Genomic DNA, 13164 nt, shown 5'->3' with positions numbered 1-13164 from the left:
TGAAATGAATTGGTAGTAGATTAGGGAGGTGAGAGAAAGCAAAGTGGGGAAATCTCTGAGGTTAGATAAAGAATATAATAGACACATGCTTCTTTTACATTGGTAGGTATGGGATAGTTACCCATTACCATTTACAGCACATAGGGATGGTATTTAGGGAACAACAGCAATGAAAGGCTCTGTGGTCTTTGCTCAGGTGCCATGGGTATGCCCTGAGGGATCTGGAAAAGGACATTACTCTGACATTTCAAAGGTATGCTGTCTTAGATGCAAAAAGACTACCCAATTTTAGCTAGAAATTTTTATGTTCAGACCATCCTATGTGGTTACTTTCGGTTTCTAAGTTTGTAAGGCCCACCATGCAGGCCGCCCCCTGAGTTTATCAGGTTTAGTATATGGCCCCTTTTTTGTCCATAGGTCCCACACCCAGTGTGTTCTTAGAGACTGGGTGCCTCCTCCCCACCTGAGTAGCTTTTGCTCATAGTGGACCCACCCATCTTCTGGCAATCCAAGCCCTCCCCCATGGCTCACAATGCTCTCCTGGCCAGGGAGTGGATGTTGGGTGTTAGGAGCCGTCTTCGCCTGCTGTAAGCAAGCTGCTGTCTCCTCTCCCAGCCTGTCTCCCTATAGGTATGGGCATGAAATGGGAATGTGTATAAGTCCATGTGGCACAGGGCCTATGGCAGCAAGAACTCAACAGTGTGGGGGCTGGTGTTTGTCCATATCCATCCCTGGCCCAGAGCCATTGGGATCGCCTTGACTAGGGGCTGCATCTTGGCTTGCCTCCCTCCCTCTTGCCCCCCCTCCCACTTAGCCCGGGTCCTCCCTTCATCCCCCAGTGCTTTTTCTGGGAGGGCTCACACCAACCCCCTTTCTTTAGGTCCCACCCACCCCCTGCTGGCCCATGAGGCCAGGTTTGGCTTTGCAGGGAAAACATTTATTCAGCAGCCACCGTGTTCAGCAGCAGCCCACAGGCCTACAATAGCCTCTTTGACTGGGCTGCCAAGGTGGGGGGCTAGGCCTCAGCATAGCCATTCCAGTAATGAGACCCAGGCCCACAGGAAATCCACCTGGGCTGCCGCTGCTGGCTCAGAAAGATGGGGCCCCACCCAGGCCTGCTGCCACCATCCTCTGCCCCTGCGACCCATTGCTCACCTCCTTCCTTCTCATGCCAGAACCCTCAGCAGCCACTAATTGAATCCAGAGCCTTGCGTGGCCAGGCTTAACTCAGCGCTGACATCAACGCCCCAAGCCACAGGGCCTATTCCCCAGGCTTGACTGAGCTGCCTCCTTTTTGCCAGGGTGAGGCTAGGAGCCAGGGGCTGCGACCCACAGAGGGACACAGGCATGGGGCTTTGGGGAGCCTTGCTCCAGCATCTGTAGGACTTCTCTGTGGTCCCAGGGCCCACCATCTGAAGTACTAGGAAAAGGTGCTCTGCATCCATCACTGTCCCCAAGCTCCCAGCATCATCCCTGGTCCTGCCCCTGCCTGTGGTCTTCCTGGAAAACACTCCCACTTCCGGGGTTTTGGAAAGCCAGGCACATTCCAACTGCAGAGAGTAAAGGGACATTGAAGGGCCACCAGGTCTTCACAGGCCAGACTCAGATCTCTGATCCTGATCCTTGGCCACCAGCTCCTATGTCTCTTGTAGCCTCCTCACCCACCAGAGGGCTCCTGCCATTCAGGATCTGTGCTGCACTTGACTAAGGCTCTTCTCTGCAGCTGGAGCAAGAGCCCATACAGAGGGGCAACAGGACTGTAGGGAGGGTGAGCTGTGTGTGCCATCTGCACCATCATGAGGGCTTGGCAGGACATAGTTCAAGGCACCCCCTCCACAGAAGAAGGCAGGCATGGACTATCTGTCCAATCCGTCCCTGAGAAAGGGCCCTTAGAGATCCTCTTGGCATGTATCTGCCATGAGCCTCTTACAGGAGCACTGCAGCTGGGTAGGTTAAGGCTGTCCTGTTATTCTTCACTGAGGTTGGAAGCTGCCCAGCTTCTGTTGCCCCACTGGGAGGTTGGACTGGGTACCTCAGTGGAAGCTGGATGGACACAGCCCAGGATAGGACTTGTGGAATGCCACCCTACCCACCATAGCCCTCCCAAGCCCAAGGAATGCTGGCCAGGGCCTGGTGTCCACTGGGGAGAGGGGTCCTGGCCCCCAGTTCCCCAGAGGGCTGTCCCTTTACACCTACCCTGCACCCTTACCCTCCTTCCACCCAGTCCAGGAGCCCTGGGGTCATGTCAAAAATACACTCATTTTATTTTATTTTTTATTTTTCTTATAAAAGGCCTTCATATCATCGTTTGTCTTACAAAAACCAAAGTCCTTGTCTCTGAGTTTGAAAACTATTTTCCCAGAATAAATGGGAAAGGATCTCTTATAAATATATTTTAAAAAACAAAAGCAAAACTTGTTCCTAAAGCGTCTTTCTTTCCAGTTTCATTTGTTACTTCACTCCCTGGGGCCAAGGCTGGGCTACATACCCATCCTTACCCCCCCTCTCCCTCTTCTCTCTTTCTGGGGGTTCCCTTCACTGACCCCCCCTCCCCCGAGTCTCTTTGGGTTGAGGGCCTGGCAGCCCTAGGCCTGTGTTACCAGCACATGGCAGAACCTGCCTGCCCTGCTCCACCCGAGGTTGCACATGGCAGAGGACAGGGCAGACGCCATCCTCAGAGGCACTTGGGCTCTGGGGGTCCTTAGAGGTCTTCACCTGGGTCCTAGCATCTTAGATGAGGAGACCAAGGTCCAGAGAAGGGCAGGGACTTGCTGTAATCACACAGCCCCTGCCCTGATGTGTCCTCATCTTATGGATCTGAGAACTTCTTGATCTTATAGCAGGAGGGCGCTATTCAGTCCCAGCAAGGCTGAGAGCCCAGCCCAATAGTCCATCACTCCCAGCTTAGATATAGGGCTTAGTGGGAAGGGGCCCTTTGAGCCCAGGCCCTGGGTAGCCCATGAGTGGCATCTCACACTCAGGCCCACCAGGTGGGGCCTCCCCACCGCCCTCACTTGCCATGGGGCCTGGTTCTAAGGGGGCCTTCACCCCCTCCAGCTCTAGGGGCCCAGGCCCCACCTGCCCTTTGCCTTGAGCTGCAGCTGCTGCGGCCCGCCCCCGCCGCACGAAGTAGGCTGCCCCTACAGCAGCTAGGGCAGCCAGGAGTATGGCAGCCAGGGCAGGCGCAATAAGAAGTGGCAGGTTGCCCTCTCGGGCCTGTGTGACCGGGGCATGGTTAGACCGGACAGCTGGGGGGGTGTGGGCCTCTCCACAGGCCTCCTCGCCCTCAGGCATCCGCCCAGCCCCCAGGGGCCTGACACAGATGGAGTAGGTGGCATTGGGCCGAAGCTGTGTGACTGTGTACTCAGCAAGTGAGGCGGGCAGCCGCAGTGTCACCGGCCGCTTGTCAGGGCCTGATAGGTTTCGGTAGGTGAGGCGGAGGCCCCTGAGCTGCACGGTACTGCCCTGCAGGTAGCGCTGCAGCCCTACCCTCAGGGAGGTGGGGCTTATTGGTTCGATCCCGAGGGGCAGGGGCCCTGGAGGCCTCAGTGTGGCTGGGGTGGGGGAGGGCCATAGCCCCTGCTTCATCAGGCTCTCACAGTACAGACCAGTGAAGCCTTCAGGGCACTGGCAGGCTAGGTGGCCCCTAGCCCCCCGGTGGCAAGTACCCCCGTTGAGGCAGATGGATGCTGGGCAGTCCTGGGGCTGAGAGTCAGCTCCCACAGTGGGTGGGGTGGCAGGTGGCAGGCTCGGGGCTTTGGCAGCAGGCTCCGTGGGGTTTTGCCAGGTGGGGGCTGGGCTGGAAGACAAAGGTGTGGGTTCCCACGCCAAGGACCTTGTGGTGGGCACTGTAGCCGTGGTGGTGGTGGCTGGGCAACCAAAGTCGGCATAGTCGAGATCCAGGAGCATCTGGCCAGCATTCTTGGGCGGGAAGTGGCAGCGCGTCTCCTCCGGGCTGGCCAGTGCCACTCGGTTCTCCCGCACCCAAGGGCTGAACCAGCTCAGGGGGCACACACAATTGAAAGGGTTTCGGGCAGCTGCCAGGAGCCGCAGGCGGGGGAAGAGGCCCGAAAGCTCATGTGGTAAGGCCTGCAGGCTCAAGTTGCTCAGGTCCAGCTCCTGCAGGGCTGCCAGGCCAGCCAGGTCCTCAGGCCGCAGCTGGGCAATGCGGGTGTTGCCAGCCAACCGCAGGCGTGTCAGTCCCTGTAGACCCCGGATGGCAGGTGGCACAAACTCCAGCTGGTTGTCTGACACATCCAGGTCATGTAGATTGCGCAGGCGGCCAAAGAGCCCCTCATCCAGTTGCCGTAGCCCCAGGCCAGCCAGCCGCAGCGCCTCTACATTGGCGGTGTCCAGGGCACCCGGCTCCAGGGCCAGGAGGCTATTGTGACTGAGGTCCAGCAGCAACAGGCTCGGCAGGCGCAGCGGGGGCAGTGCCCGAAGCTCGTTGTCTTGCAGCTTGAGCTCCAGGAGGCGATCAAGTGCATCAAAGGCACCAGGCTGGATGTGGTGGATTCGGTTCTTGCCCAGGTAGAGGCGCTCCAGGCACCGCAGGCCGCGGAAGGTCTCATTGGTGATCTCACGCAGCCTGTTGGCAGTGAGGTCCAGGTTGCTAAGGTTGGCAAGTGGCCGGAAGACCCCACTGGGCAGGCTGGTGATCTGATTCTGTGATAGGTCCAGGAGCTGCAAGCCTGGCAGGCTAGCAAAGGTACCTGGTTCAAGTGTAGTAATGCCATTGTCAAAGACATACAGGCCTGCTGTGTTGGATGGCACATCTCGGGGCACCGTAGTCCCCTGGCGGGCAGTACAGAAGACTGTCTGTGGCTGGTTGCACTGGCAGCCAGATGGGCAGCCCTGCACCCCAGGCCCTGGGGCTAGCAGCAGCAGCAGCAGCAGTGGCAGGGGAAGGGGCAGGGGCACACTGGAGCGCATCTTTTGGTCCCTGGGAGCAGAGAGGAAAGACAGGAGACCATGAGTCAGGGGCCCAGGAGACAGCCATGCCAGGAAGGTCTGAGAAGGGAATTCCAAGCCCCCTTCACCACTCCCTGCCCCCAAATCCTACAGCACACTGTAGTTATGAGTCAGATCTCCATTGCCTGGGCCCAGTTCCTGTCCCAGTCACATCACTCTCTTGCTATGTGATTTTGAACAGTCACATGACCTCATTATGCTATCAGTTGATACTTCCTGCACTGTCACCATGGTTGAGTGGGTTGATGCATGAAGAACAGGGCCCAGCCCCCAAACACTCAATGACCACCAAGGACATCTATACCTTAACCCAGTTCTCCCACCTCTGTGGCTTAGAGAGAACATGATCAAAAAGCATCAGGCTGTGGCCCTTCCCCCAGCCCCCCACCCCAAAATCTCTGCTGAGGTGGACAGGGAAGCAGGGGGAATGGCGGCTCCCTCCCCGACGCTTCTTTGAGATTGGCGGGCAGTCAGCCCAGTGCGTAAGTAGAGAAGCTGGCTGCCCCAGGCCACCGGCCCCTGCTGCCATGCTCTACATCCTCCAAGTGTGGAGAGACCGCAGTGGGAAGACTTCACATGGAAACTATGGGATTGGTGTTTTTCCACTTGTGAAGTCAGACCTGCCCAGGACGGGAGCTGTGGGATGGCCAGGATGTGGCCAGTAGGAAAGTTCCTAGGGAAGAGAGCAGAGGTGCTGGAGCAGTTGGCAGGGAGAGGGGTGTAGGGAGGGAACCCTGGTGTTCATATCCCCTTATGGGCACAATGATAGAACTAGAGGTAAGGGGATCCAAGCCTCCCTGGGCTGACCCAGGGCTCAAGTTGGGGGACATTGGTTGCATGGTGGCCCCAGAGGCAGTGCCAGACCTGGAAATACTCCCCCGATTCCTTCATCTACCATTTCTTGGGTTCCACTGTGGGCTGGGCACTGAAGCAGAGCTGCAGCCCTTCCCATGTGCCAGCGTCACTGAGCATTTAGCCACCTCTTGTAGTTTCCCCAGCAGCCATTCCAGGTGGAAACTATTTTCATCACTCCCAGATGACAGAAAAGGGGGGCTCCTAGAGGTGCAGTGACTTGCTGCTGTTGCACTACCAAGAAATCTGAGCCAGAGCCCTGGTCCTTAAGCAGGTCCAGGTGTGGTTGTGCCTGCTGCCTGATGTGGGGCCCAGTCCTGCCGGGGTAAGTGGGGGTGGCTCCCCCCAGTCATTCCAGGCTCCAGCTTGTAGCTTGACCTGCCCAAGAAAGGATGAGGCCATAGCTGGGGCCCACCTTCATTCAGGCTCCTGGGGAAAATCTAGGTGCCACCCCCAGCAGCAGTCCCCACGATCTGAGCCTGTATAGCCCCAGAGAGGCCAGCATCCCTCCCTTCCAGGCACCTCTGCTTACACAAGGGCCTTTTGTGCTGGGGCTCAACCTCCCCTTCCCCCATACTGGCCAGCTGTTGGGCAAAGGCAGGTAACATGCCCCGCCCCCCCCCCCCCCCCCCATCCAGAGTGCCTTCTGCCCCAATGCCATCTATTTGGATTGTCCCTCCCCCAAATAGGGAAGTGGGCTGGAATATGAGGTGGAAGATGGGCAGGTGGTCCCAGGATGGATTCAACAAGTCACTGGGGAGGCAACTGTGGTCTTAGGCCAGTTCTAGGTAAAGGCCTGCCACCCAGTTTGGGTACCCTGCCCATCTGCAAGATTATCCTTGCCTGGGAAGTGGGGCCATCAGCCTTGCCTTTCACTAGTTAACACTGATGACTGCCCTTCAGAAGCTAGCCAGGGAGGCCTTACCTGACCCCTAGCCAGTGCCCCCTCCCCTGCTCTCTGGACTCCTGGCTGTCACATGCACCCCTGACCCTGCCAGTGCCATCTCAAGGGGGCTATGTGCACCCCACCCAGCCTACTCCCCTGTGAGGACCTGCTCCACCCTCTCTGACTCAGAGTTCAGCCTGGCCTCCAGATGTGGGCTATGAGCATCCCCCACCCCCACGGACGTGGGGGGTGAGCCACCTCCCCCTGAATCAGCTCTCCTGGAGGAACAGGCTGGGGTCAGGAAGGGAGCAGCCAGACTCAGGGTGGGAGGGGACCCCTACATGTGGCCAGCTTGGTCACCCGTGACTTTGGCTTCCCATAAGACTTATATAAGGTCATGGTTAAGAACTCATGCTCTAGTCAGGCAACCCTGGGCCATGGGTGTCAGAGCTGTAAGGTGTAGACAATGGTTTCTCTCAGTGCCTAGGCTTCTTCATCTGTCCCCCAGACGTTTTAGAGTAGACACCTCCCAAAACTGGGGCACTGCTGGGACACTCTCCACTCAGCATTAAGGAGGGGCCAGCATGGGCTCTAGGCTTTGCTCCCTTTAATCAGCAAAGCCCTCATGGGGGAGGGAGGCAGTGACTGCTATGGCTCTGTCTGGACCTGAGTGGCAATCTGGCTGAGTAGCTGGGAGCAAAGGCGGCATGAGGAAGAGTGACTGGCATCCTGGGCTGGGGAGACTTCAACAGACAGGAGCTAACCTGCTTCCCACTCCCTAGGAAGCAGGAGTGAGCGCCTTGGCCTGAGCCCGGATCCATCACTCCGCAAGGATTGGCACAGGGGCTTTGGAAAACAGCAAATGAGGGCTGGTGGCTCCAGGGGCTCTGCCACAAGGTCCTGGCACCAAGAGCAGAGCAGATATCAGACAACTCCCCCCGCCCCCCCGCAAAAAAAAAGAAGGGGCACAGAGGGCCAAGACTGTCCATAGAGGAGCAGGCATCAGGTAGTTAGGACAGTAGGAGACAGAGGCTTGAATTTGGGCCCAAGTTCTGCCCCTAAATTGTTTTCCAAGCCCCTTCCCACCTGTGGGCCTGGGTTTCTCAGCTGCCTTGCTTCACCCTCCAGAGTTGTTCTGAGCACCCAGTATTCTGTTTTCAAATAAGCAAGTTCTTCTAACAAGTTCTGGAAGCAATTCCGCTTGTCTGGGCCCATGCTGGTGTGTGAGTGCATTGAGGGTGGGCGTGCTTCATGAGGGGGGTTGGGTCATGGCTGCCCTTGTCCAGCGAGTTACAATTTCAGCAGCTCTGAAGGACCAGGGGCCTGGGCTTTGATATCTGATCCGCTGACCTGAGGCAGGGAGGTGGGACCTTTCTCTCTGAAAGGGTGTGGGGAGAATTCTGGAGGCAACCCTGGCATTTGGGGGGAGAGGGGGCGGGGACTAGAGGGAGAGGGAAACAGGGTCCAGGGCTTCTGTCCTCCATCTAGATTCAACATAGCCTTGCCTTGGCCTGGCCCTGCCATGGTTTGGTGGAAAGAGGTAGCAGGCAGAGGCCTGGGCTCTGTTGCTGCTAGCCTTGCCAAACCCCAAGGAACAGTTTTTGGGATGGTACTTTAGGGTCCGACTACTTGTGTTTGCAACCTGGCCATGGGCCTTCACGTCAGTTCCCATCTGTTAAGTTGGGGGGCTGGTAATAGCACCTGGTTTTCAGGATTGTTTAGTTTGTACTTGGAGTACATTCTGAGTGGTCAGTCAACATTCGCTACTTAGGGTGTTACCCATAACACCTGAGTCCGCTCTGGGAAGGATGCCATAGTGTGAGAGGCTTCATGCTACTTTCAGCACAGACAGGAAGCCTCCCTGGGCTGAGGGTAAAGCCTCCATGTAGAGACTGCCCCCCCCCCCCACCTCCACCCTTGGGTATGGGCGTAGGAGAACAGTCTGATGGAGAGGTACCTTTAATTTTGGAGGGGGTAAGGGGTGACCTGTCTTCTGGCCAGTCCCCTTCAGCATATGACTTCAGGGTGAGGGGAGAGCAGAGTGAGGGCTCTGTGAGTAAGGACATCCATCATCGCAGCTCTTGGGGGGGACCCAGAGTGCCCCCACCCACTCCCAAGTATGGGACACACAGAGGCATCTGCCCTGGGTCAGGCAGGGACTGGAAAATGGGTGGAACCTGGGCATTTCGGTGACTGCATCAGATCTAAGGTGGAAGCATCTCACTGCTCCTGGGGAAGGACAGGCCAGCATACCCCCCTCCTGTGCCCTATGCTACAGAGTAAGTGCAGGGGTCAGGTACTATAGGCCTGACCCTGGGTCCCTGGGCCTCTGGATCCCAGTGTTGGCCCGCCTGGGCTAAGCACTGCCGGCCAGGCCTGGCAGCAGCCCAGCCCAGGAGTCTGCCAACCCTCCAGGCAGGCGGGACTGTGCCGGCGGCCAGGACAGCTGGCTCCAGTTTCGCTGACGTGTCTGAGGAGGTTCAGGGCCCAGGTCAGGCCCACCCGTCTCCCCATCCCCGGGACAAAGCAGCCCCTGGCCCAGCAGGACAGAGAGGTTGGAGTTTCCCTCCTGGGTCCTCAGAGAAGGGGCCAAGAGGGCAGAGCCTCAGGTTCCTCAGAGATGGCCCTCTCTCCAAGTGGGGGGCAGAGCCCTGCCCTGTGATTAAGCGGGAAGTCCCCACCAGTCTCGGCGTCTCTGCCTTACCCCATCCACCATTCCAACTGGCTCTGCTCATTCTACAGAGAAGACCCTGACACTCAATTTGTGACCTCACCCAGTTCCCTTCCCTTTCTGGGCTTCCATCTCCCACCTGGAACCCCAAGGGCTTCTCAACCCCAGCTGCACATCAGAATCACCCTGACAGCTTTGGAAAGTTCCTGAGGCCTGGGCCCCACCCCCAGGCTCACTAAATAAGAATGTCTGGGGTGAGGTCTGGCAGAGCTGTGTTTTGGAAAAGCTCCTTGGGTGAGTCTCCCCTCCAGCCAGGGCTCAGACCCTGGGACAGGAGGCTGCAAAGGGGACAATCTGGACATCAGCTTGTTCCTCCCAGTCAGGGCAAGATCCCTGAGCAGGTGTGGGGGAAGAGCAGCAGCCTGCCAGGCTTCGGGTGGGGACCTTCTGTGGCACTGTGGGTGACTTGGTAGCTACCAGACCTGTCAGCCCAGGGCAGAAAGATCAGTGACTAAGGCCAATCCACAGCTGAAGTGAGCCCTCAGGGCAGCGGGACATGCCATCTCAGTCAGGAGAGGTGCCACTCTGTTGGGAGAGGACACCTGCTGCCCCGGGAGCTATGTGGTGGCTGGGGCCCAACTAGAAATGGGCCAGTCCAAATGCCTCTGCTGGCACGCGCAGGTGTGATGCCACCAGGGCTGTGTTCAGACACTGGGCCCCTCACTGCCCTGTCCCCACCCAGGGCCAAGCACCCATCAAGAAAGGTCCTAACCCTGCAATTAACCCTGACTTTGCCAGAGGAAGGCCTTAGTCACCAAGGGAGGCCACCAGCCCCACGCCAGCTGGGCCCAGGCTGTCTGGGGCCTAGATAGGGTCTGAGAAGGAAGTGACCCCAGAGGAGGTCTTGCCCTTCTCATGCTCACCATGCCTAGAGATCTAAGTCACCCTGTGGCAGAAGTGGCTGGCCCTTCCTGGGATCTGTGAGCTGATCAGTGGGCAGGTCAGATTGATATGGGGAGCTACCCCCTGCCTACACCTCTCCTCTGTTCTCACTGCTGTCTATCCAGTGACTGCCCAAGCCCCAGCCCCAACCCCTTCTCAAGGCAAGCCAGCTCTCTCCTCCCTCCTTAATTAAATCTCTCAGGCAGCCTCAGAGGAATGTCAGAACCTTATTGCATTTCTCTGGAGGAGACTGGGGCGGGGGGGCGGGGGGGGGGGGGCTTCCCAACCTTGGAGAAGAACTGGCTCCTCGCCTGCCCCCTCCCCCTAAAACCGAGGTGGTCTAAGGGAGCCTGCTTCAGCCTCCTCATACCCAGGGAAACTGGAATGAGGAAAAGCGGGGGAGGCCTGCAGGCCTGGCCGGCCAGGCCGCTCAGCCAGCTAAGGGAAAGCAATCCGGCTGACTCTGGAATGTGGAAACCGATAAAAGGAAGAAGGCTGAGCCTGCGCCCGCCCGTGGTGCATGCAGACTCCCGCAGCACCCCTGCCCGCCCCCAAACATAGCCCTGCTCCAGTCACGCGCACACATACACCCACACCCAAAACACGCCCAGTGGGCTGTGTTCTTACACACACACACACACACACACACACACACACACACACACCCTCCCCATTCTCCAAGAACTCTCACAAATTCCACAGCAGTGAGGGGAGCTGGTTTTCTTGGCAGTGCAGACAGAGCGTTGGGCTCCCCAAACCAGGGAGGAGACTCTAAGGAGAGCTGAGGGGGGCTCCGGAAAGGGTCACTAACCCATTTAGGTGGCATTGTTGCCCTTCCCATGAGTTGAGGGCTTGCCAATGGTCAGGGATGCTTCTCTCTGGTCACCAGGGGGTACTGGCTGGCTGGCCTGCTGAGGTGGAAGCTGCCTCCTGGGCCTAGCTGGGACCCGCTTTCCTGTTTCCATGAGCTGCCTAGCCCAGGGATAGGGTCCACTTACAAGCCCCCATGAGGACTCGACTCTCTTTACCTGGGACTTGTCCCAACTCCCTCAGGGCTGTAGTGGGGGGTGTCAGGAATGGTAGCCAAAAATTGTGGACTCATCTTCTGCCCAGGGCATCTCCCTGCCCCTGGGGCTGCCTGCCAGGAGGGCCTTTTTGGGGAAAGCAGAGCATATCTAAGTGTCTTCTTGTGTTGAACTCCCTTTCCCATTTCCAGAGTCTAGAGAGTGGTGCCATCCCAGCAAATGCCCTGGAACACTGGCCCCCAATGGTCCCATTTGACTCTGAACCCACAGGTCCCAGGGTGGCTGTTTCAGTTTACAGCAGCACAAAGCCAGGGAGGTGGGGTCAGGCCATGCCCAGGCCCCCAGCCTGGCACAAGTATGCTAGTTGTCCCTCCCTGGGCCCAGGAGAGACCAAATAATGGTCTGGAGGGAATCCAGCTGGGCTGCTCATTACCAGAGCCCTCTTCCTGCCTCTGACACACTGTTTACAGAAGCTCTGGGGCCTGATTCCCCTGGGAGAAGACAGCAAACTCAGGGGACTGCTCTCCCATCCCCCTACCCGCTTGCCTTAGTGCTGTTGGCCTTGCCAACAGCTGGGCCCTAACTGGATTCACTGTCTGCTGGACCAGCTTGAGTACCAGCCCAGCCACCCCTTTATACCCTCAACATCCAAAAGTGAGAAGGGTCCTTTGATATCCAGTCCAGTTCCTCTAGCCCCAGAAGCTCTTGGCCTGGGGAGGGGGACACTGGGACCTGGTGCCTCTCTCCAGAGCCTCACCTACCCCTGGTGCAGAAGGCAAGCAGGGGACACCTGGACTATTAGGGTCTTTTCCTCCTCCCACCTTGCAGATTCCATCCCTATTCCCGAGGGTGGGTAATGGTTACCCACCCTGGTGTGGTAATGGTTAAGGAATGGTTGGCACCAATCAGCTGATCTGCCAGTGACCACAGGGGGACCTTGGCAGCCCTCAGGCCCCAGTGCTGCCAGCCCTGGGACACAAAGAACTAGGCTGGCTCCAGGCCATTGGGTTCGAAGCCCAAGCAAAGCCCCTTCTCTGAAAGAGGCAGAGATGATAATACCTCGGGCCCAGGCACTCAAGGTTTGCAGTGTCTTGGAGTGGAGTGGGGGTGGGTGGCGGTGTGGAATGGTGCATTAGTACCTGCCAGCCACCCGCTTACACCCCCCCCCCCCCGGGCTGCATACTTGTGCCCCCTCCACTTCAGCTCTGTCCTGAGTGACAAGGGCCCTCAGGACCCTAGAGGGCCAATCTGCACAGGGGCACCGGGGGCTCCAGGTACAGAACTAGACCGCCCCACTTTAGGAGGTAAAAGTAACCCAAGACTATGGCGTGGCCATCCCCTCAAAGGGATTTGATTCATAAAACTGGTCATGCCGGAGGGCCCAGCCGTGGGAGGAGGAAGCGAGGGAGGGGGTGTTTATTTTGTCTACTCGCAGCCCTGCCGGTCGGCGAGCCCTTGTACACACACATCCGCGCGCGCACCCGGCCGTGAGACTGTCCGTGGCCGGGTCGGCCCAGGTGATGGTGCGGGGCTGAGGGCGCATGCCCGCCCTGAGTGCGTGTGCGTGCGGAGGGGGGAATCTGCGCGTGTGGTCGGCGCATGTGCATAACCCGCCTCCTTGGCGCCCCCATTCCCGTCCGCAGCCCCCAGGCCAGCAGACACTCACCGGACAGCAGTGGCGGGAGCCGGGCGGGGCGAGCCACGGCCTCAGTCCTTCCCCGCCGGCCAGACCGGAGGGTTCCTGGGTCCCGAGGCAACCGCGTCCACGTACCCCCGCCGTGGGTTCAGGCTGCGAAGTCAGCTCGCAGGAGGCGGGT

At 58.4% G+C, this 13164-nt stretch overlaps 2 protein-coding genes across 3 annotated transcripts in view; one reads left to right on the top strand and one right to left on the bottom strand.

The window, feature by feature from the left end:
* The window catches only part of LOC308254845 (coronin-7), a 63213-nt gene that overhangs the window by 35480 nt on the left and 14569 nt on the right, over positions 1 to 13164 (top strand). The window lies entirely within an intron of this gene.
* Positions 2286 to 13146, bottom strand: VASN (vasorin). Its single transcript, XM_080681328.1, has 2 exons — positions 13014 to 13146; positions 2286 to 4942 (listed from the first exon to the last, which is right to left on the bottom strand). The coding sequence occupies exon 2, from the start codon at positions 4930 to 4932 to the stop codon at positions 2905 to 2907; it is 2028 nt and encodes a 675-aa protein (XP_080537454.1). The 5' UTR covers positions 4933 to 4942; positions 13014 to 13146; the 3' UTR covers positions 2286 to 2904.

Source organism: Plecotus auritus, assembly GCF_963455305.1.
Source record: "Plecotus auritus genome assembly, chromosome: 7".
Classification (NCBI taxonomy): domain Eukaryota; kingdom Metazoa; phylum Chordata; class Mammalia; order Chiroptera; family Vespertilionidae; genus Plecotus; species Plecotus auritus.
This window is presented reverse-complemented; position numbering and strand designations above follow the sequence as displayed.

What these genes read in the sequence shown, in the direction of transcription:
- VASN (XM_080681328.1), bottom strand. Translation starts at nt 4,932, where the DNA reads ATGCGCTCCAGTGTGCCCCTGCCCCTTCCCCTGCCACTGCTGCTGCTG.